The following is a 20,696-nucleotide window of genomic DNA, read 5'->3' as shown; positions in this document are numbered from 1 at the left end:
GCCCGGAATTAAAAGCAAACGCATTAAAAGGTGCCCAAAAAGACTTTCACCTTGGCAAATGGCGGCGAAACAGGCGACAAAATGGCCCAGCTGCAGATGGGGTCCTTCGTCCTGGGGGTTTGGCTCCTGTGCGTCCCCGTGACTTAATATTGCATGAGCTGATGCTGGCTGCCTGGATTCAGATGGTGTGGTATCTGTAACTGCTGTAACCAGAGAGCAGGTCGACCACACGACACCCGGCAACATTTTTAATTATGAAACACTAAAAGTGGCAAAGCCAAAGTGCAACACGCCGTCGGTTGAGGCACGGCACGCGCTAATGGAGGGGAGCCCGTGATCCGTACTCGCACTCCAGACACACCGTTCTCCGGATTTCGGAATGCGGCACGGCAGCGATGGCCCGCAGTGGGCGGGGTACTGGGGGCCATTGCTATTAACTTAAACGCCTCTTTGCCGGTTAATGGAAATGAACCTGCTCGTCGTCGCCGCTGTCGGAGATGGGCAGTTATCTGGTTAAGACAGCTTTATGGTGCTGAGCACACGCACCTGAGGTACACTGACCGAAAACTGGCAATTAAATCAATCTAATAAAATTAATGAGTACTTTGGGGAAGTCAAACTAAATCAACTTAGATATGTTTTCGTTTGTTTAACTTGCAAGCGACAACTTCAACTGATTCTTAGACTTAGACATGTCTTAAAAATTTTGTTGAGTGCGAGGAGAGCAGACTTCATGCCCGTTTCCGTATCGAGTTACCATTTCAGCCCTAATTGCAGGCACGTGTGAGCCACTTTTAACGTGGCTAACAAGTCAAGTGCGTGGCTCGCACCTACGAACTCAGCACTGAGCCCTCGGAACTCCACTTTGCCAAGTTGAAGGGGCTTATGCGCAGCTAAGCCGCACGCGTTTTCCCGGACTTTCCACGCGGCTAGAATTTCCATATGCGAATGATAACTATCCCAGGGTTGGGCCCTCCATGCAGTCGCGTGTCCGGGCTGATGAGTCCACTTAGCGCGTCGAGGGTTGCTCCTTCCGCGGCCCTGAAGCGCAGTTGACTCATCTCTGGTTACAGGAGGTCCGGAGCATTCCCTTTTTATTGCTCCGTTTGCTGTAGTTCAATATATCGATGACTGGGCCGTCGCTCCCTCCGCGTTAAGTGATTCCCGCACAGACAGTCGCATGTGGATGCAACAGTTGAAGTGCCGCTGAAAACTGCTCTCCGAGGGTTGCTGGCAAATTGATTAAGGTCATTATGCAGCTGGGCAGACTGACACTTAATCCCAGCGGCATAATCAGCAACATATTGCAGCAAAAGGCAAAAAAGCTTCGTGAAACAACAGTGAAAAGTAGCAAGACTTTGTTTCTCACCGAAAAGTTTGAAGCACCCAACCCCTGCGGAGTGCGAAGGTCGGAGGCGAGTTCAAATGGTTAAGCACCAAGCCGTTCCTTTTATGGCTTACCCATTTTAGCTGCACAATAAACTTGCCTGGCTGTCTCCACCTGGCGGAAAAGAGGGAGTGTCCTGAAACCAGTTTTCCTCGCCACCGGGCGCTCCCTTATTCCCAAGGATTATTCATGAGGTCAGTTGGCGTAGGATCTGGTCAAATGCATTACCCCCAATTCCTCCCATGCTGCTTTTATGCGAGTAGCTATATGTAGATGTCCAGAATCCACTTGCTGACAAGTGGCATCAACGATCGCGGCAACAAGTGAGGACCAACCGAAAAGCTGTCCAATTTCAGACCGAGAAGCAAGCCACCCAATCCTTGCGAAAACGCCCTTAAACGCTGCAAATGCTTTTATTACATTAAAAGCATTAACATTAACGGTATGTAGAGCACAGTACCCCCGAGTTTCGCCCAATATGTCATCAATGCGCCCGTCGAGTTAACCCACTACTGACTGGTGCTGCGCTTTGTTAACACCCTGCGCATCTCGGGGTGGCGAAGTCCTCGGATATGCGGAGCCAATGAATATATTGTGTGTTCGTGGAACTCCGAAAACAAACAGCGGGATTTTGTCATAAGCGAGAGCTCAGCGGCGGTCGCCCGGAAATTCCTTTCCTATTTGGGTTTCCGGAGTGGGGTGAACACTGGGTCCTGTGTGGTGTAAACTGGATTGTACTCAGCAGAAACTGCAGACTTGGCCTGAAAAAGCAAGGCAAACTCCTATTTAAATACCTCATATGTCTTAGCTGGGAATTTTTAAAATGCGATAGAACTTTCTCGCAGTATGTATCCCAAACTATACAAATATTTTGCATTACTTTGAAAATCATTAAGAAAGTTAACTTTCATCTAGTTAATGATTTCCCACCACTGTGCCAGATTCGCTCGAAAGTCCCTCCATTCGAAACTTGACTTTGTCAATGAGGCTGCTCCGAGTCAGTCACGAATTCGTCCTGGGCGAGTCCCTTTGTCCGCCACCCTCGATTCGTCTTTATTTAACTTTGTCGAATTGATTTCGTTAGAGCAACAGCAACAACTTCTCTGAGGGGCGGGTGAACGGGTGGCCGAGGGGGAAGGGGAGGGAAGCTAGGATGTGGGCCAGGATAGCGGCAACACCCTCGAACAAGAGCGTTTTCCTTTGCCTGGTGATGTTTCCATTTGTACAAAATAGAGCACTTAACGGGGAAAACTGCAAACAAATTATTGCACTTGCTGTCACCAGACTGACTTTGCGTCTGTGTGCGTTAGTGCGAGTGCCCCGCTCCAGGAGTCCTCCGCCTCCCGTCCCGTCCCGTCCCGTCCATATCCGCCCATATCCATGACTGGCGCTGCATACACTTAAAGGATTACAAGCGGATCTGTCGCTTGTTTGCCGCTAAATGGACGCATTTACCAGTTTGCCCATGGGTTGGTGGGTTGGTGGGTGGCTGGGTGGTTGGGCGGCGGATCACAATAGCCGGCGCTTTTTATGGCCAATGAATAGATGAATGAATGCATGACAAACTGACTGGATGACTGCATGACGGACTGGCTGACTGAGCGACTGAGCGCCTGAATGAGTGCGAAAAGCGGCTGGGGATCCGGATGCGGAGGCTAAGGCGAAGTTACTTAATGGATTTGGTTAAGTGCTGCATTGACATTTTGATAAATGCTTTGGAACAGATGCGCTGCCAGTCGCGCGCCCAAGGAGTCCCGGAAAGCTTGAAAGGGGGCGTTGCCAGGCCGCCACACCCATCTCCACTGTTGTCCTGGACACCGTCTCCGCTTTATGATAAATAGTTATCCACTCGGCGGTCCAAGGATGGAGCGCCCCCATTGTCGACTTCATTTAAATCTATTGACCGGAAAAATGGTCAAGTGGAGCAGTCATTTACAAAAGGTATCTGTATTATACACATTTTGTTGAGAAAGGCAGACACTTTTGAAAAGCCATACATAATATATGTATAATAGAATTATCATACAATGATAATATATTGTAAAGGAGGAGAATATTACATTTATATTTAGTTTTTCTATCTGGTATGACATTGCATTTCACGTCTTCTTTCAATACGAGTTTTGCCTCATTTTCCCGAATATTAACATGATTTAACTTAAAGGTTCCCAGAATATTTTCTTTTTTAATTGCCCCAAAAATATAACCACTTTTGTGTCCTTTAAACATCTGTAATATGGTCCGTGGTGCGATTAACGTTCCTTGAAGTCTACTAATTACAAAGCCCTTGGCTTTGAGTTGCTTTTATAACTTTTTTACTGTCGCTTCTTGACCAACTTCACCTAATTTTTGGAACCCGCAGTCAAATTGGCCTGTAACCCGCCCGCAAACACCAAACAAAGTTGAGTGCCACTTTTTTGTACATTGTTGCCCCCAAATGGCGAAACTTTTTGTTTCGTAATGTGGCTTACAAGTACCGCCTAATTAGATAATATGCGGCGGTTATACGTTCGTGTCCTTTTGCCTGGACAACGAGTCCTGGCAGATGACGCCCTGGTTTTCCAATGCAAAGTGACGACGCGTGCAACCACTGAGTTCTCTAATGGTAGCTAAAACTAAACCCATCCCATCCAAATACAGTTGTTTTGGATAAAGGTTGTGGATATACCCTTATTCAAATAGAAACGTTAATTATTTCTAGTAAGTTTCTTTTTCGGAAATCTTTGACTTAGACTTTCCCAAGACTTTATTATATTCAAACTTTAAACTATTTTTTAACGTTCTGTTGGCCTTGTGAAAACGCTTTCTTCCACCTGTTAGATACTTTTCAACTAATCTAGTTCACTTCTTTAACAACCCACATGCAAATAGGTAGTTTTTGGCCTAAACTATATGTAATATATTTAAATATTTCCGTAGAAAGTGCCCAGGAAAGGGTATGTGCTTAAAATAAAAAAGGCAAAGTCAAAGAGGCAGGCGCATAAAAAGGACGACCAGGACGAGGACGACGCCACCGCGCGCAATTTGAATCCTAATGGATGCGTGCGGCGCGGCAAACGAGTGGCACGCACGCGATGAAGGCACAGCTGGCGGGGAATGCCGTGTCCTGGAGTGCTCCAGTCCTGTCTCCTTCTGGTTTTACTTTATTTCTGACCCGGACCTCAGCGGAGGTGTAAAGTTCACGTGTGCCCACTTACCCAGCCCACGGAGCACGGATGCCGTTTTATTAATGCTTTTGGAGTGCTTTCAATATTTTATCGCGCATTTTGCCCTATGAGTTGGGTTGGTTCGCTGCCTTCTGGCAGCACGATATCAATCGTTTCTGCCCTTCCCCTGTCCTGTTCCCTATTTCTTACCCCTTTCGAAGTGCATCGGGTGTTGCGTAATAACTTTTAGTTGGTCACTTTGCTGGTGGGCGGCAGAAATGTTGCAGGGGGCATATAAATACTCACAGTGGCCCACCGCCCTCTATTATGATTATGACTTTGACTCTTTATCTAAATGGGTCTTTTGTTTGTCCAAGCACGGGGTCGATGGCGGAGGTGGAGCCGAGCTATGTGGCTATTTGGGTCCGTACTCCATTCCATTCACGTTGATTACGGTCATTTGCTGTTTGGAGTCGTCGAGTTGCAATTGGTGGGCACGGGCACTCTTGGGGTGGCAGGATCAATTAAGTTGTCAATCTAATTACCTGGAAAGGATCTGAACAGATGTCAGCGCTGGCCAAAAATAATATAGTGCCGCGGGATCGATCAGAAGTGGGCTAATTATATCTAGAGGCTATGACAGACAGAACTCATCCAACACAAATGCTAATTTCTCTTCCCCGCGCACAAAGCACTGTATTTGTTAGTATGCATGCAATTTAACTAAACTCTAAATGGCTTAATTACAATGTGTCGGATATTTTGGGGAATTCGATGCTTTTGTGGGCATGTTCATTTTTCGCCAGCGTAGTAAGACAGCTAAACCAGCTGCACACAAAGTGTATATAAATTATAAGCCGACCAATATGGAAGTGAGCTTCGTGGCAACGCTTTTAAGTTTTAACGTTGAGGCAACACGACAGGCTAAAGTCGCCAAGGGACCTTTGGGCCACGAGTTGCAGCGCAGCTGCGAAAGACAGTGGGATAAAGTCAGAGTACACTGTAAGAATAAGCTAAGTACTGCTAGTTGATGGCATTTTCTAAAATATGTCGCTGAGTGCCTGAGTTAATGTGACCTTCAGAATTCTGATGCAAAGTTATCCTGCTGGAATCGAATACTTTCAATACAAGTATTTGTAGTGCGGCAAACCTTTTTCTTTGGAAAAAGGATTACTCTACAGGTTAAAACATTTTAGTGGTGTTGCAACTCCATTTCTCTGTGGACATAGTACTCTTAGCTCTGTGTTTTTGCTCAGTTTTTGTTGCAGCGCTGTTTTAGCTGCAGGCTGCCCATTTTAAAGGGCGTGCCCGCAACCCCCAGTGCACCCTCATCAGGGAAGTGGTGTTGTAGTTGTTCTATTGTGGGTGTATCCCCGCTCCAGCCACCACCCACCACCCACCAGGTTGATGGGCATTTGTCTTCGGCCGCGGCGATTAAGCAACAAGCTCGAACAAAAAGGAAGGCGAGTCGCAGGAGTTGCGTGTGTCCAGTTTGAGAAGTCGAGAACATGTCCTGTTTTTTGGCTGCATGCATTTTTGAAAGCCCTGTCCCTGGCTGCTAATACCTTAATATCGTGGGAGTGCGATGTGCTTCCACGGAAACAGCTGCTTTCGGGTCCTGCGAGACCTGCAGTAATCCCGGCTTTGGCTGCCTTTGCCGGCTGTCAGCATAGTTGAGCTCCCCTCCGGGGCCAGGAACCCTGCTCCCCTGCTCCCCTGCTCCCGTGCTGGCCAGGATAATGCTTAGCGACATGGATAAAAGCATATATATTGCATGTTTACTTATGTATATTCCTGTTTGCCTGGCTGCGTACCGCTCAATTTGCCTTCGATTGCGAAGCCGCCATTTTGCCCAGGGCAGCCATTCAAATTCCCTTTTCTTTTTCGCTCTTTTTGTTGCGAGTCCTGTTGTCGAGTCCTGACAACGTCGCTGTCTGCCATGAATTTGTATCGGTTTTCTTTCATTCGAGCAGCACAATTGTGTGCTCAATTCTTGCGTCGATTTCAATGGGGCTTGCGAAATCCCCAAGAAGTAGACTTCGATTTTAAAGTGCACATATGTACGAGTATGTACATTCACGTATATGAGGACAAAGTTAAATAAAGATGGCTTAAAAACAGTTCCAAATCGGATTTAAATAATATACATAAATACAACACAATTTTTCTACACTTTAAGTTAGAATCACCTGTGAAATAAAGTACTTGTCGGTAAAAAAAACTCTTATTGCTCACTGTATAATGCCATTGTAAATAAAATGTGAGAAGCCCAGAAGAACTTCAAAAATAACAAAGACACACAAATTCCATCCAGACTGTCATGTCAAATTACAAAGAAGAGCCATTATAAACTTTGCAAAGTCCGAATGCCAAATGCGTGTGTATGGGTTTCCTCGTTTGCATGCGGATGTCCCTTTGGCCACGCACATTATTTTGGCCATTCGAAAAAGGCCGAGACCAAAAGGCCGAGAGGCCGAGAGCCTGAGAGCGGCGACCACTTGGCAGCTCATAGCCATAAGTCTCGTCTCGCCTCACCTACCGACTGGCAAACTGACTGACGGATGGTGGAGGTGTTCGAGAGTGCTCTAATGCACTGAGAGAAACATCGGTCCGCCATTGGCATCATAACATGTTGTTGAGTTTGGTGTATCCATTTGTCATTGGAGCAATCCAAGCGAAGTTAGGCAACATGTATTTAATTTAGTTGTAAATGTGTAGTGGAGACAGCGTTTGTAGTTTTAATATACCTATAGCATAATGTCCAAGTGGATGAGTTCATTTGAAGCTAAATTTGTACGCCTAAACATCCAAGTCCCCTAAGCATTACATTGAAAGAAATGAATATGTCGAGTATAGACATTTGGATACACTTTCCATTCAAGCGTTATAAATTTGTAATATAATTTTGAATGTTCTAAATGTGCCCAGTTATTAAACTGAAAACTGGAGATTTTCTCTGTGTGGGTTTTTGGGGGCAAGGGTTGAGGGCTAAGGGGTTGCATGGGGGCTAGGGGTCAGGTGTCAGGGGTAGGGGGGGTATATGGGTGGCAGGTGCGCAGACGTTGCTCTTGATCAGCCGGTCGGTCGGAGTCAGTCAGTCAGCTATTTAACGGCTTTAAGGTCATTTTCACAGTTACGAAACAATGACACAACAATAAGCAATGGCAGCCAAGTGCGCATAAACACACGCACACAAGCACGCACGCACACACACACACACACACACCTACACACACAGACGAGCAGCAGGATATGACAGGGAAGAAGAAGAGTCGGTCAAACTGCAGTGCAGAACAATGCAAACATATTTATGTGTATTTTTAGTGCACACCAGTGTGTTTTCCAACCGAATTTGCCAACAATACGAAGGCGAGAGAGAGACCACGCAAGTGGAATAGGGTGGGCCGAGTGCCAGAAAGAGAGGGCGGTTGCTGGCAAAAAAGCCGAGCTGAACAGAGCTTTTCAAGAGACCACTCCCCGAAAACTGCAGGCGACGTCGACGCACACAAAACAACCAATCCCAGGCACAAACACACAAAAAAGCCAAAAGAAAACCCCCTGTAACACACATACACATACACACACATACACACACATACACACATATTCGCACGCCACACGCACACGCACACGCATGTCAGTGGAAAATGGAATGTGGCAAAGTGTTACAATGCAATTTCCCCGCTTTTTGTTTTTGGCGACCAACCCAAACTCAATTGTTGAGGCCAAAGGGAAAAAATACAAAAGAAAACAGCGAAAAAAGGCCAGTCTGGAAAACTGGCACAGCCAGAGCAACAACAACGACAGCAACAGCACACATTTGGCACAGGGTGCAGCTGAATCAGCTTTCCAATTGGAAGCGCTAAGGGTTGGGTTTCCCATTCCAGCTGTGATTATGTCAGCCCCCGTATGTGTGTGTGTGTGTGGCTGCATTCCAGTCCACCCCCTTTTCCAATAAGCAACCGAATCATGGGCCGTTAGTCGTCAGTTGCTTTCCAAGCCTCGAAGTTGCCGCTCGGTTTTTTTGCCCGGTCATTCGTGCAGCTAAAAGTTCTGTGATAACGGTAGACAACAAGCCAAGCCGAAAAATACAAATAAAAAGTAAACTAAAGCCGAAATTCGCCAACAAAAAAAAATACGTTTGCCCAAAATCAAGTAAAATGTGGATCAAGCCAACGAAATCCACAATGTGAAACTGTGAAAGTGATGGTTGATTGCTCTGCATAGGGAAGAATCCAATCAGAGAGCGTCGGGATTTCCACCGCCAACAGTATGGAACTTTTGAAGCTGATGATGTTCAAAAGTGACTTCCTGTCCAATGGCAAATGTGACGATCGCGTACCGCCGATTAACCTGAGTCAATTGCCAGAGTTCTTGCTATGTAAGTCGCAAAAGGGGTTACGACCTCGATCTAAAATACCGAGTGGGTCATAGGTCGTGCAAAACTAAAAGCAAGTTGTGCGACTTCGAAACATGCTAATGAAAGGCCAACGGTCAAGAAAATCTACTTTTATTTAGATCGAAAATATAGTGTTGTTATGGATAAAGTTCCATTTAAAAGAAACATCCATTTGTGGTGGGTGTGCTTATTTTCTAAATTTAATGAAGTGTAAGACAAATGTCGTTTTAAGAGCATTTGATCTGTCTTTTGATTATTTTTCCAAAGGTATAATATCAATGTCCATGTTATTTACATCGCAGTAATATGTTTTAGCACAGCTTAATCATCTTATAAAATTCAAATATCACAGTAAAGGATAAATTGCGGATTGCAATTATATTGTGTTTTCCAAGTGAATACATATATATATATATAATATTTATTTGTAATTCCCACTTCCAATTTTTAGTTTTAACATGTGCACGGAACTCACATTTTCTTGAAAATCTAGTTAAAAATCTTTTTGGTAAGAAGGTAGAGACAACTTATTGTTTTTCAAAACTCTCTGCGCTCTAATCGGAATGTTTTCTATATAGTGACTTTTTAAATAGACGACAAAATCAAATTCAATTTAGATTAAAATAGCTCAATTAAAAGTTGTCTTGACTCGGTTGTGTGCATAGCCAAAAATATTGAACTGAAACAAAAAAATTCCATGAACAAAATGGGTAAAGAAAAACGGAGTACTCCTAACGCCAGTGCAGGATTAGCCCCACCAATTTAAGATCGATAGGATTTAATTGGATATCCTTCCGCCTTCCCACAGCCACCATCCCGAAATGCGGCGGCTGCCACGAGCTGATCCTGGACCGCTTCATCCTCAAAGTGCTGGAGAGGACGTGGCACGCCAAGTGCCTGCAGTGCAGCGAGTGCCATGGCCAGCTGAACGACAAGTGCTTCGCGAGGAATGGCCAGCTCTTCTGCAAGGAGGACTTCTTCAAGTAAGTAAATTTCTCAAATGCCAAGGACGCTGGCAGAGTGGGCGTGGGCGTGGGCGCTGTTTGGGAGGCCAAGTTGGTTTAATGAAAAATCTCCTTCCATGTCGCACTTGCCAATGTTCGGGTCGAACAGACGTTACGGTACAAAGTGTTCCGCTTGTGATATGGGCATTCCGCCCACGCAGGTGGTGCGTCGGGCGCAGGACAATGTCTACCATCTGCAGTGCTTCCTGTGCGCCATGTGCTCCCGCACCCTGAACACCGGCGACGAGTTCTACCTGATGGAGGATCGCAAGTTGATCTGCAAGCGGGACTACGAGGAGGCCAAGGCCAAGGGTGGGTCAACCTTAAAGCATGCTCCTCGCAGAACTCCTTCTAATCTGTAGATTGCACTCCGCCACTTAGGCCTCTATCTGGATGGCTCCCTGGACGGCGATCAGCCGAATAAGCGACCGCGCACCACGATCACCGCCAAGCAGCTGGAGACCCTGAAAACCGCCTACAATAACAGTCCCAAGCCCGCCCGCCATGTACGTGAGCAGCTTTCGCAGGACACGGGCCTGGACATGCGGGTGGTGCAGGTCTGGTTCCAGAACAGGTGCGTCCCACTGCGTTTCCCCTACTTTCCATGCCTTACCTATGCTCCCATCCTTTGGCAGGCGGGCCAAGGAGAAACGACTGAAAAAGGACGCGGGCCGCACGCGCTGGAGCCAGTACTTCCGCTCGATGAAGGGCAACTGCTCGCCGCGCACCGACAAATTCCTCGACAAGGATGAGCTGAAGGTCGACTACGACAGCTTCAGCCACCACGGTGAGTGCTCGACCTTAGTGACTGGGTGAAAGATAGCCAAAGAGGCTTCAGTGTCATTATTTTTGAGCAAACAGAAGATTCTCAGTACTAGAAAAAGCGAACCCAATCCAACATATTCCATTGAACGACTGTGTAACTCAATCCCCACCTCCACTTCTTGCAGATCTGAGCAACGACAGCTACAGCACCGTCAATTTGGGCCTGGACGAGGGCGCCTCGCCGCACAGCATCCGCGGATCCTACATGCACGGCAGCTCGAGTCCGTCGCAGTTCCCGCCGAGCAGTCGCTCGCCGCCGCCAGTTGGCCAGGGCCACACGTTCGGCTCCTATCCGGATAACATTGTGTACACCAACATAGGTGAGTGTCAGCGTGACCCAAGCCGCTTATTGCTCAGAACTCATGACTGGAGCATTGTTTTCAGATCAAGCGGTGGGGTCTAGCTTGCATGCCAGCAAGGCGCACCACCGCCTGCACAATAGCAACAACGTCTCCGATCTGAGCAACGATTCCAGTCCCGATCAGGGCTACCCCGACTTTCCGCCCAGTCCCGACTCCTGGCTGGGCGACTCGGGCAGCACCAATACGACCAGCGTCAACAACAATGCGAACAACAACAGCAGCGGCAGCCACAACAACAACAACAGCAGCAGCGGCGGCGCTGCGAGTGGCGGCGTGAGCGTCAGTACCGCCCCCAATCCGTCGGCGCCCGGCGTACATTACTGATACTCGAATCTGCTCTTGCGCTATTTTGAGATGCAGTCGCGCAGTCTGCTCCTGGCCGCTGCCCAGCAGCAGCAGCAGCATCAACATTCGTCGCAGCTATAGCAACGACATCAACATCAGCAACAGCAGCAACAGCAACAGCAGCAACAGCAACAGCAGCAACAGCAACAAACAGCAACAGCATTAGAGGCAGCAACATGTGACTTGGCGAGCTGCAACACCGACTGCAGCAACATGAACGGAAAGCTTAGCCCGTGAGAAAGGTGGCAACGCTGCGCGTGGCTTTCACACACACACACACACCCACATCCACACCCTATTCTTTATGCACTAAGCCTTCTTAATTTTGAGAGAGCCTACACCGAAACAAAAATCCAAAACACAATTTGCTCAAAATACTTGATTTCACTTCGGTTTGCCAAAGGTGGGCTTAGCTTGAAGATACACCTGACACGGCTTGAATGTTACTAGGCGTTATGATTATCTGTTTTCGAACGATTACTTCGCTCTATCATTTAGATTCGTAGCCCTGATATTTTATTGTAAATATTGTATATTTGTGTATAGTGAATGGAAACTAAAACTGAATTTTAAATTAATTAAGTCTGTATAGCGTCAAAGAAATGCGAGCATGGGCATGGCGAGCACAACATTGGTTAGGCCCTGCCCGGAAAACAAAAACCAACATCAACAAGTTATTTATTGCTTTATATAGGAATACAAGAAAATTGCATAGGAGAAATATCAATTACGAAAACGTGATGTCGTATTTATATCTAACGAATAAAAGAATTACAAAAACCAAAAATATTTCAACCAAATAGAAATGTCAGTAAAAACAGCAACTACGTAAATGATAAAACGAATGCGATGAAATAAATTACTATTTGACACATAAGAATAAAAGACAACAAAAATTGTTAACCAGAAAGGTGTACTTAATTACTTTACGCTCTTAAGATCTCCCCAAGAATTCTTTGGTATCTTTTTGTTATAATCGTATATATTTTGTTATAAAGTATATATATTCTCAATTAAGATCTAGTCATGTGCCTCGCACGCCCTAGATGGTTAATGGGTATCTGATAGTGTGTTTTCCGACCATATCGTTCTGTATTGCTTTGATTTTGATTCACACTTTCCCTTTTTATACTGTCAATTAATATGACTCACTCAACTGAGTTCCACATATTAAATGGCAGCACATGAATACACAGATCCTGTGGTCGCGTGCCACAAGCTCGAATTGCAAGAAAATGAGATGAGGCAACTGGATTTAAGCGGAATACCGAGCATCCTTCTGGTCAAGCAAAGTGGAATCCTGCGGGCGTTTGGCGCCAAGTGTCCTCACCGTGGAGCTCCCCTTGCGAAAGGTGTTCTGTCCAGGAATCGGGTGCGATGCCCTTGGCACGGAGCTTGTTTCAATCTGGAAACCGGTGATATTGAGAACTTTCCGGGACTAGACTCGCTGCCCTGTCATCGAGTTAATGTCGACTCCAGAGGCCAGGTGCTCGTACAAGTCAAGCGATCTTATTTTCTGAAACACTCAAGAATGAAACCAATGGTAAGTCGTAACTGGCAGGACCGAAGAAGCTTTGTGGTGGTGGGCGGTGGTCCTTCAGGTGCTATCTGTGCGGAGACGCTGCGCCAGGAGGGTTTCACTGGTCGGTTGACGCTGGTCTGCCGGGAGAAATATCTGCCCTATGATCGAATAGGGGTGATGAACTTGTTGAACACGTATACGGAGGACTTGTGCCTTCGGGAAGAACAGTTCTACAAGGACTGCGGCATAGAGGTGCAGTTGGGAGTGTCCGCCGAAAGGTTGGATACGAAGTGCAGCATCCTTCACTGCACTAATGGCAAATCGTTTCCGTATGACAAAATCTATATAGCAACAGGCTATTCCGCTATCAGACCAAACATACCCGGGGTGCACTTGAAAAATGTGAAAACCATTCGGGATATTGGCGACGCCAGGAGCATATTCCAAATGGTGGGCAAATCAACGCAAGTGGTCTGCCTGGGTTCCAGTTTCATGGCTGTGGAAGCTTCCGCCAATCTCGTTTCCAGAGCGGGCAGCGTTACCCTGGTAGCCCGACAAAATGTGCCATTCCAAAGCACATTGGGTGAGTTGGTGGGACAGCGGATACTGAAACTCCTGGAGGAGCATGAGGTAGATGTGCGCATGAGCAGTGGAATCATCCGGATCCTGGGAAACAATCGTGGGGAAGTGACTGCAGTGGAACTCCTGGATAAGTCGCGAATCCCCTGTAATCTGCTTCTTCTTGGCACAGGTTGTCGGTGCAACACGGAGTTTATCCAGCAGAGTGGCATAGGCATCAATGCCGACGGCTCCGTGGATGTCAACGACTTTCTCCAGACAAGCGTACGCAATGTGTATGTGGGTGGGGATATAGCCAATGCATTTATCTTGGGTGGGTTCCCAGATCGAGTAAATATGAGCCACTACGGATTGGCCCAATACCACGGACGCATTGCTGCAATGAACATGAGTGGCCACATTGCGAAGCTGGAAGCCATTCCCTTTTTCTATACCTCGATCTTTGGCAGGTCCTTTCGCTCCGCAGGATATGGACTTTACAAGGATGTCGTCATCGACGGTAGTCTCGAGGATCTGCAGTTCGTAGCCTACTTCTTGGATCACAAAGATACGGTGACTTCAGTGGCCTCCTGCGGTCGGGATCCTATAGTTGCCCAGTTTGCCGAGCTGATATCGCAGAGAAAGAGGTTGTGTCGCTGTCAGATCTCCGATTCCACGGAGCGCAATAGCTGGGTTACGAAGTTAAAGCTTAAGAACTAGTTCTCTTCCTATGATTTTGTAATACTCGAACTTATTTAAGGTTCTTAAGGTCTTTAAGGGGAAAATATATATATTACTTGATTCCCCAATACTTAAATAAGGAGGTATTATATGCTATGAATTTAAATTAAAAATGGTCTGTTAGCTATGTTCTGTTAATGCAAGCTTTGCATTAACATTCGTATAACATTGACTCAAAGCTTAGTAGTGCTATAAAAAGCTCTCTTTCCCTAACAGCAGGCAAATATTAAATTTAAACCATATCGTTTATAAGTCGTTTAAAACGAATCTACCCTTTTAAAATAATGAACACAAGGCGTGAATTTTAGTAAATTTGTATTACAATATTAATAAATGTAAGCAGTTCCCAAGAATTTAAAATTTCTTACGGAGGAATAATTTTTGGGCGCCTAAAAGTGGCTTTTCTTATAAGTGAATACTTTTAGCGAGTGTACAGATCCAAGCAATTTAAGTGTTGAGCATATCAATTAAATTATCCGCTTGAATGGCGTAAAATATGGCTACTATAGTGTTATACATCTCGGACGTCACAACATTTGGAACGATGAAGCTCCTCGGATTCTTGATCGGTGCTCTATTTCTGACATCAATCCAAGCCTATAAGGGTTGGTACTCCTACAGCCCGGCAAAGACTTTTAAGAAAAAGCCGTAACTACGAACGGTCTACTTCTCAAGATCCAGTTCTAAGGGTCTTATTAAATCAACGGGGGTTGTGGGGTTAATTTTGATGAAAATTGTACATTATATCTAAGGCCCGTAGTGATTGCATCTCATATAACCCCAAACAATTAAATTTTGTTGATGTTTTATACAGAGCGGAGGGTAATTCCCTATGTGAGATCGTCATTAATATTTCAGCATTTTACTGACAGTTTAAACACGTTAATGGGCACATCAAAACGGCAATAAGAGCCACATAACGGTAACGCGGATAGCAAAACTAACTTTTTTGCACACTCATAAGTATGTACATACATACAATGCTTCCGTCCACATGGAAAGGCATTCTTTTGTTGGCCATTTAATGGGTTAACAGTTTAACAGGTAAATTATAATTATGCAATATTCAATGTAAAACGGTCACAATAAACATTGCAATTAATAAGTTACTTTTGTTCTCTCTAAAATACGCGACAGAGTTACAACTATTTGCAATGCTTTTACGTTCAAATTTACTAGCTCAATTTTATAGTATTCCGAACTGGACAAGCTGCTATCAAAATTTGTAGCTTTTTACAGATATCAAGACTTATAGACGAAGGGAAAAGAAAGGGCATCCACTGCCATACTGAGCACGAGCACCATGTGTTTCAATGTGCTGGCGGAGAGCAATCTGCTCCCCGATTGCAGCATTGCCAACCGGGTCCATCTGTTCTCTGTGCTGCAGCACCTCCAGAGCCAGGAGCGTCGTCCGGAGGATGTGAGTGACCAGTTGCGGGATCGCTACACCGTATTCCGCCAGCTTCTGCCTAACTACCCGGTTCCGGAGCTCGCCGACCACGAGATGCAAGGATACTTTGATGAGTTTTCCCAGGAAGACCAGGCAATCTCGTTCTGCACGGACCCTGCATCATCTGACGAGGAGACCAGCGAGTCCAGCCTGGATAGTGAGTCCGAGCCCGAGGAGATCGGCCAACAGAAGCCCACATAAATTTAAAAAGTGAAATTATGTCTTCGGTTGAGTGTCTGCCAAGTGGCGTTAAATGCGGCCATTAAATGTTCGACAATAAAAAAGGAAAATTCAGCATAAAATTACAAAACAATTTGGTGGTCAGTGGTACCAGCAAACACATACATATGTATGTACGAGTATACCCGTATTAAGCAATTTAATGCGCGTTTGTCGCGCTTGTTTTCCTGCCTAAAAAACTGGAACCAGCTGGCCGTTTGTCCAGTGAAATGCGCAGCTTATCAAATCTAAATGATCTCATTCAACATATTTTATTATTACCCAAAAATAGAATGCGAGAAACGCAGCTAATCTCTCTTAAATAATAGCATACATCACCAAACAGGGGAAAGTACAGGCGAAGTGCAGTTTGTAGTTCCCTACCAATGGAAGAAAGGAGAGGAACTGACTTAAAAGTACAAATAGCAGCTAATTAGCTATAACACTCTGAAGTAGTGAAATCCGTATCTTAAACTTGTTACTTCAAAAGCTCAAAGTAAGCGGAATGCTTTGCTACAGAGTATCCAATAGCTGCTAGGCTTAACCCGCCGACCCCAAACTCACTTTTACCAAAACGACCAGCAATGGCCAGAAGGGAAAAAGCAGACTCGTACAGTAGAGTACAGTGCACTGCGGACGGATTCACGAGATCGCTTGCAATGGACGGACGGATCCGCGTGTTCTGCCATCAAATGCCATAGAAATGTGTATCTGGCCGGCAAGTGGGTAAATTACAGCCTGGAAATGGCTGCCTCGCGAATCGAGACCGAACTGTCATAAAAATCAGTTAATAACCGCAGACCCCGCCCGACCAGTACATGGAAGTGGATGTGTGTGCGATACGCTTATCTGCCTGTGTGGATACCTATATTTTCATTTTCATTTGGCCAGATCGGCCAGTTGGCGCATCGCCGCGCTTAGTTGACAGAGTTTTGTTCGCCTGCACGGTTCGAATTGCCGGAAACCGAAAGTTTGAGCCCTCACACCTGCGAATAGTATTTCAACTAAGAAGTGTAAAGTATTCTCGAATATGAAGAGTGTTGGGAAAATGCACGCGTTACCAGTTCTTTGTGTGGTCTTGCCACTCCTCGCAGTCGTTCGAGCGGAATCGGGCGAATTCGGTAGGATATAATCTAAAAAGTGGCTGTTTTCAAAAGCCAATAAAAGTCACAAAGTCATAGATGAATCAAACAATAATTAAGGTTATGGAACGGCTAGTGCGCAGTATTTCAATGAATCTGAAAGTGTTTCCAGAGTGATTTTTATAGTGTTCAATACCAAGACCCAGCCTAACACAAGCATCTTGCAGAGAAACTCTTGGTGCCCGTGAGCTACGGGAACGCAGAGCAGAAGAGCGGAGTACGGAGCAACGAGACTGCGACGGCTGGACACTCGGTGGCCGCCCGCTCCTACTACGACGTGGTGCAGAACGCCGGACAGACGGGCTGCTCCGTGGGCACCGAGTGCACCCCGCTCCACGACTGCACCGCCCTGATCTACGAGGTGGCCCGGAACTGCTACTACGGCGACAAGTCGCTCTACTGCGGCGGAGCCAGCGAGGAGCTGCCCTACGTCTGCTGCCCCAGCAGTCCGCTGGAGAAGAACCAGGTGTGCGGCAAGTCGCTGGTCCAGGGCCACTTCTACAAGGGACTGGGCTCCTATCCCTTCGTCGCGCGCATCGGCTTCAAACGTAAGTCTTATATCTTACAGATATAAAATGCATCCTTAAGCATTGAGTAATCGTGCATTCCCTTTATTCAATATACCCTGGGTATTCGATGTTAGTTTGTCCAGAATACGTATTTTGACATAGCATTGTGTCGCAACAATTACGCACATTCCTTTCTTAAATGCCAATTAAATGTTATTGTTGAATTATTACTCAGATGTCAACACTGGAGCCTTTGCCTACCCGTGTGCTGGAGCCGTGATCGCCCGCCGGGTGATCCTCACGGCCGCCCACTGCGCTCTGGCCAAGGCCGACGGACACCGGCTGTAAGTTGGTCACTGGGTGCAGTGCGTCCGCGCTGGTAGGGCAGCCATCTGATCGACTTTCTCCCCTCGCACTTTTGCAGGTCATCTGTGCGCGTGGGCGAGTACGATACGAGCAGCGATCCGGACTGCGCCAACACCGGATTCTGTGCCCCGCGGTCGGTCAACCACGCCATCAGCCATGTGATCGTGCATCCCGACTACAAGCAGGGCCAGTATCACCATGACATTGCTCTGCTGGTGCTGAAAACGCCGCTAAACTATTCGGGTGAGTTCTGGGAGGGACCCCTATACACTCGTACCTTATACATACGAGTATATCGGAGTCCAATGGGTGGTTACGCTCGGCGGTGTCGGCGTTAATTAAAAATCGTTTTGTTCTGTCATCTCTCCGACCACTCCAATCGGCCTCTGGCCCGCTGGCCCACTGGCCCTCTCGCCCCAAGCTCACATGACATGTACATATGTAGCTGATTCGAGGTTGGGGCTTCCGATCCCCACATGTCACTTAATTGGGCGGCGTCGGGCTTTGCTGCGTGCTTGCTGTACCAACTAATGGGTTGAGCGCGACCTGGTCACTGGATCCACTTCGATTTGTAGCCTTTGGCCTCGCATGAATGGCTTCGGTAATGGCTTACCCCAGCTCGAAAGCAACTTTTCTTGCACGCAACAAGGAAGCCTGGTCCATTCAGCTCTTCGCTTCATTCAGAACTTGGCTTTTTCGTAAACAAAACTTGCAAATTGTGAGTTCCCGCTGCGGCGGACTCAAATCAAGTCGAACGTGATGTGGATGGCCAGAAAGTGAATTTGGAGGCGCAAAACCACACCGCAGCATCACCTGTGCACATAGCATATCAAATGGGGGTCATTGACGAGGCAATCGATTGGCTAATTGCAATTTGGCCAGTTCGTAAACAGATCATTACCGGCGACCCGAAAGGGGCGTCGCCAGTTGGCTGGCCAACTTGTTTGCGTTCGTCCTTATTGCTTTATAATGCCCAATAAAATACCGCGGCCCGAGATAAATCAAAGGGTCCAGAGCAAGGGCGTGTACGAATGGGGCGTCCCTTTTTTCGGCACAATCAAAATTATTACTTCGGACCGTGTGGAACGTGTGGAAGGCAGCGCTTCTGACAAATATCCAATAAATTAGGTTGCATTTTTATACGGCTTTCGATACCATCTAATAGGCACATTGGTCATTGGACTCTGAAATCGTGTTCCGCACTCAATAGTTCTGTTTCTGGAAGCCCCCTTTGAAAAATATATGCAAGACCCATGGGGCCAGACAACAATGTTGCCGATTTGGGAAGGTAGCGATCAGAAGTCGAACGCAAGATTAATGGCGGCCAACCCATTTCCACTCTCGCACCGCCAGTGGCTACCCAACCCATCTGCCTGCAGAAGACACGCGCCAACCTGGTGGTGGGAAAACGGGCTACCATCGCCGGTTGGGGCAAGATGTCGACGTCGAGTGTCCGCCAGCCGGAGATGTCGCATCTGGACGTGCCGCTGACCAGCTGGGACCTGTGCCTCCGGAACTACGGGTCCACAGGAGCCCTGGAATCGCCCAACTCCATCGAGGGTCAATGGATGTGCGCCGGCGGCGAGGGCAAGGACGTCTGCCAGGGATTCGGTGGAGCACCGCTTTTCATACAAGAGAACGGCATCTTCTCGCAGGTAATGAAACGCACTCGTTCTACCCGTTCAAAATGCAGCATTTCATTTATAAATATACTTCTCTTATTGGGGATGCATTTATCTTAACATAACTTATCCCACAGATCGGCATCATGTCCTTCGGATCTGATAACTGCGGCGGCCTTCGCATTCCGAGTGTCTACACTTCCGTGGCCCACTTTTCCGAGTGGATTCACGATAACACGCCGCCGGAGTAGGCTCAGCCTAAGCTAGACCTAAAATTGCATTATTTAAATAAAATATGAATAAATACTAGCATCGGAATATTATTCAGAGTCATCGTAGAAGGCTTGCTGCGTTCTGTGGCGCCTCCCATTGATCTGATATGTTGATCTGAGTTTACACGCACCCAATCACTTAATTGAATTAATTGAACTCTGACACGAACCACTCGCCGGGGCTTGAAAAATAAGAAAATGATCTATTATACAAATAAGATGACGGTAGGGAAGGAAAGCATGTGGACCTTTGGAACCTTACTCTTCAAGCATCGAGTATCGTATCGAGTTCTAATGATTAGTTGTAACTTTTTTTAAGAAGCAAAGAAGTCAGATTTGCGATTATAGCTTTGAGTTTTTAAATAATGATTGAATAGAACTTTAAGCACTGGTTTCGAATCTCAAAAGAAAATTCCTTAGACAGCAATAGCAATTCTTCTCCTTTTATTATAGCACAGACATTTTTCAATTGCGTTTTTCATCAAATGAGTTAATCAAGGTAACCCACTGACTTCGAACACAGTACACAGAAAAAAAGCGGATATTTCAGAAAGGCAAAGAACAAAAATTTAAATTTCTCAGCCCCTTCTCGATCTACTTTGTTTAGAATTCACTTAAGCCTGAATACTCCGTTGTGGCACAGAGCTCATCCTGCTTTTCTGAGTACATTCTTCGCTCTCCGAAACTCCTCATTGCCGGCTCGTTAAACTTAATCGCTTCAGACTCTGCATGGGAATTCTCCTGCCTGGACCTCGAGTTGTCCATGTGCGTGCGGAGAGAAGAGTCCGAGATGCCGGTACCGGTGCCATGTGGCTAATTGGAGTCAG

The 20,696-nt window shown here is 46.5% G+C and overlaps 4 protein-coding genes across 4 annotated transcripts; all 4 read left to right on the top strand.

The window, feature by feature from the left end:
- The first annotated feature begins 8,518 nt into the window (after positions 1–8,518).
- On the top strand, positions 8,519–12,351 carry LOC6549374 (LIM/homeobox protein Lhx3). Its single transcript, XM_026980862.1, has 7 exons — positions 8,519–8,914; positions 9,741–9,915; positions 10,046–10,248; positions 10,318–10,510; positions 10,572–10,723; positions 10,887–11,081; positions 11,146–12,351. Exons 1-7 carry the CDS (start codon positions 8,806–8,808, stop codon positions 11,445–11,447), a joined length of 1,329 nt encoding a protein of 442 aa, XP_026836663.1. The 5' UTR covers positions 8,519–8,805; the 3' UTR covers positions 11,448–12,351.
- A 264-nt stretch (positions 12,352–12,615) lies between these two features.
- LOC6549375 (apoptosis-inducing factor 3) lies at positions 12,616–14,268 on the top strand. Its single transcript, XM_001974259.2, has one exon. The coding sequence runs from the start codon at positions 12,643–12,645 to the stop codon at positions 14,266–14,268; it is 1,626 nt and encodes a 541-aa protein (XP_001974295.1). The 5' UTR covers positions 12,616–12,642.
- Positions 14,269–15,436: 1,168 nt separating this feature from the next.
- Positions 15,437–16,041, top strand: LOC6549376. The gene has a single exon (XM_001974260.3). It carries the CDS (start codon positions 15,593–15,595, stop codon positions 15,938–15,940), a length of 348 nt encoding a protein of 115 aa, XP_001974296.1. The 5' UTR covers positions 15,437–15,592; the 3' UTR covers positions 15,941–16,041.
- A 799-nt stretch (positions 16,042–16,840) lies between these two features.
- LOC6549377 (chymotrypsin-like protease CTRL-1) lies at positions 16,841–19,917 on the top strand. Its single transcript, XM_001974261.3, has 6 exons — positions 16,841–17,079; positions 17,268–17,648; positions 17,845–17,953; positions 18,034–18,218; positions 19,329–19,630; positions 19,735–19,917. Exons 1-6 carry the CDS (start codon positions 16,989–16,991, stop codon positions 19,846–19,848), a joined length of 1,182 nt encoding a protein of 393 aa, XP_001974297.2. The 5' UTR covers positions 16,841–16,988; the 3' UTR covers positions 19,849–19,917.
- The last annotated feature ends 779 nt before the right edge of the window (positions 19,918–20,696 follow it).

This window comes from Drosophila erecta, unplaced genomic scaffold (genome assembly GCF_003286155.1).
Source record: "Drosophila erecta strain 14021-0224.00,06,07 unplaced genomic scaffold, DereRS2 tig00000092-arrow-pilon, whole genome shotgun sequence".
In the NCBI taxonomy this organism is placed as follows: domain Eukaryota; kingdom Metazoa; phylum Arthropoda; class Insecta; order Diptera; family Drosophilidae; genus Drosophila; species Drosophila erecta.
Note: the sequence above shows the minus strand (reverse complement) of the source record. Positions and strands in the feature narration are given on the sequence as shown.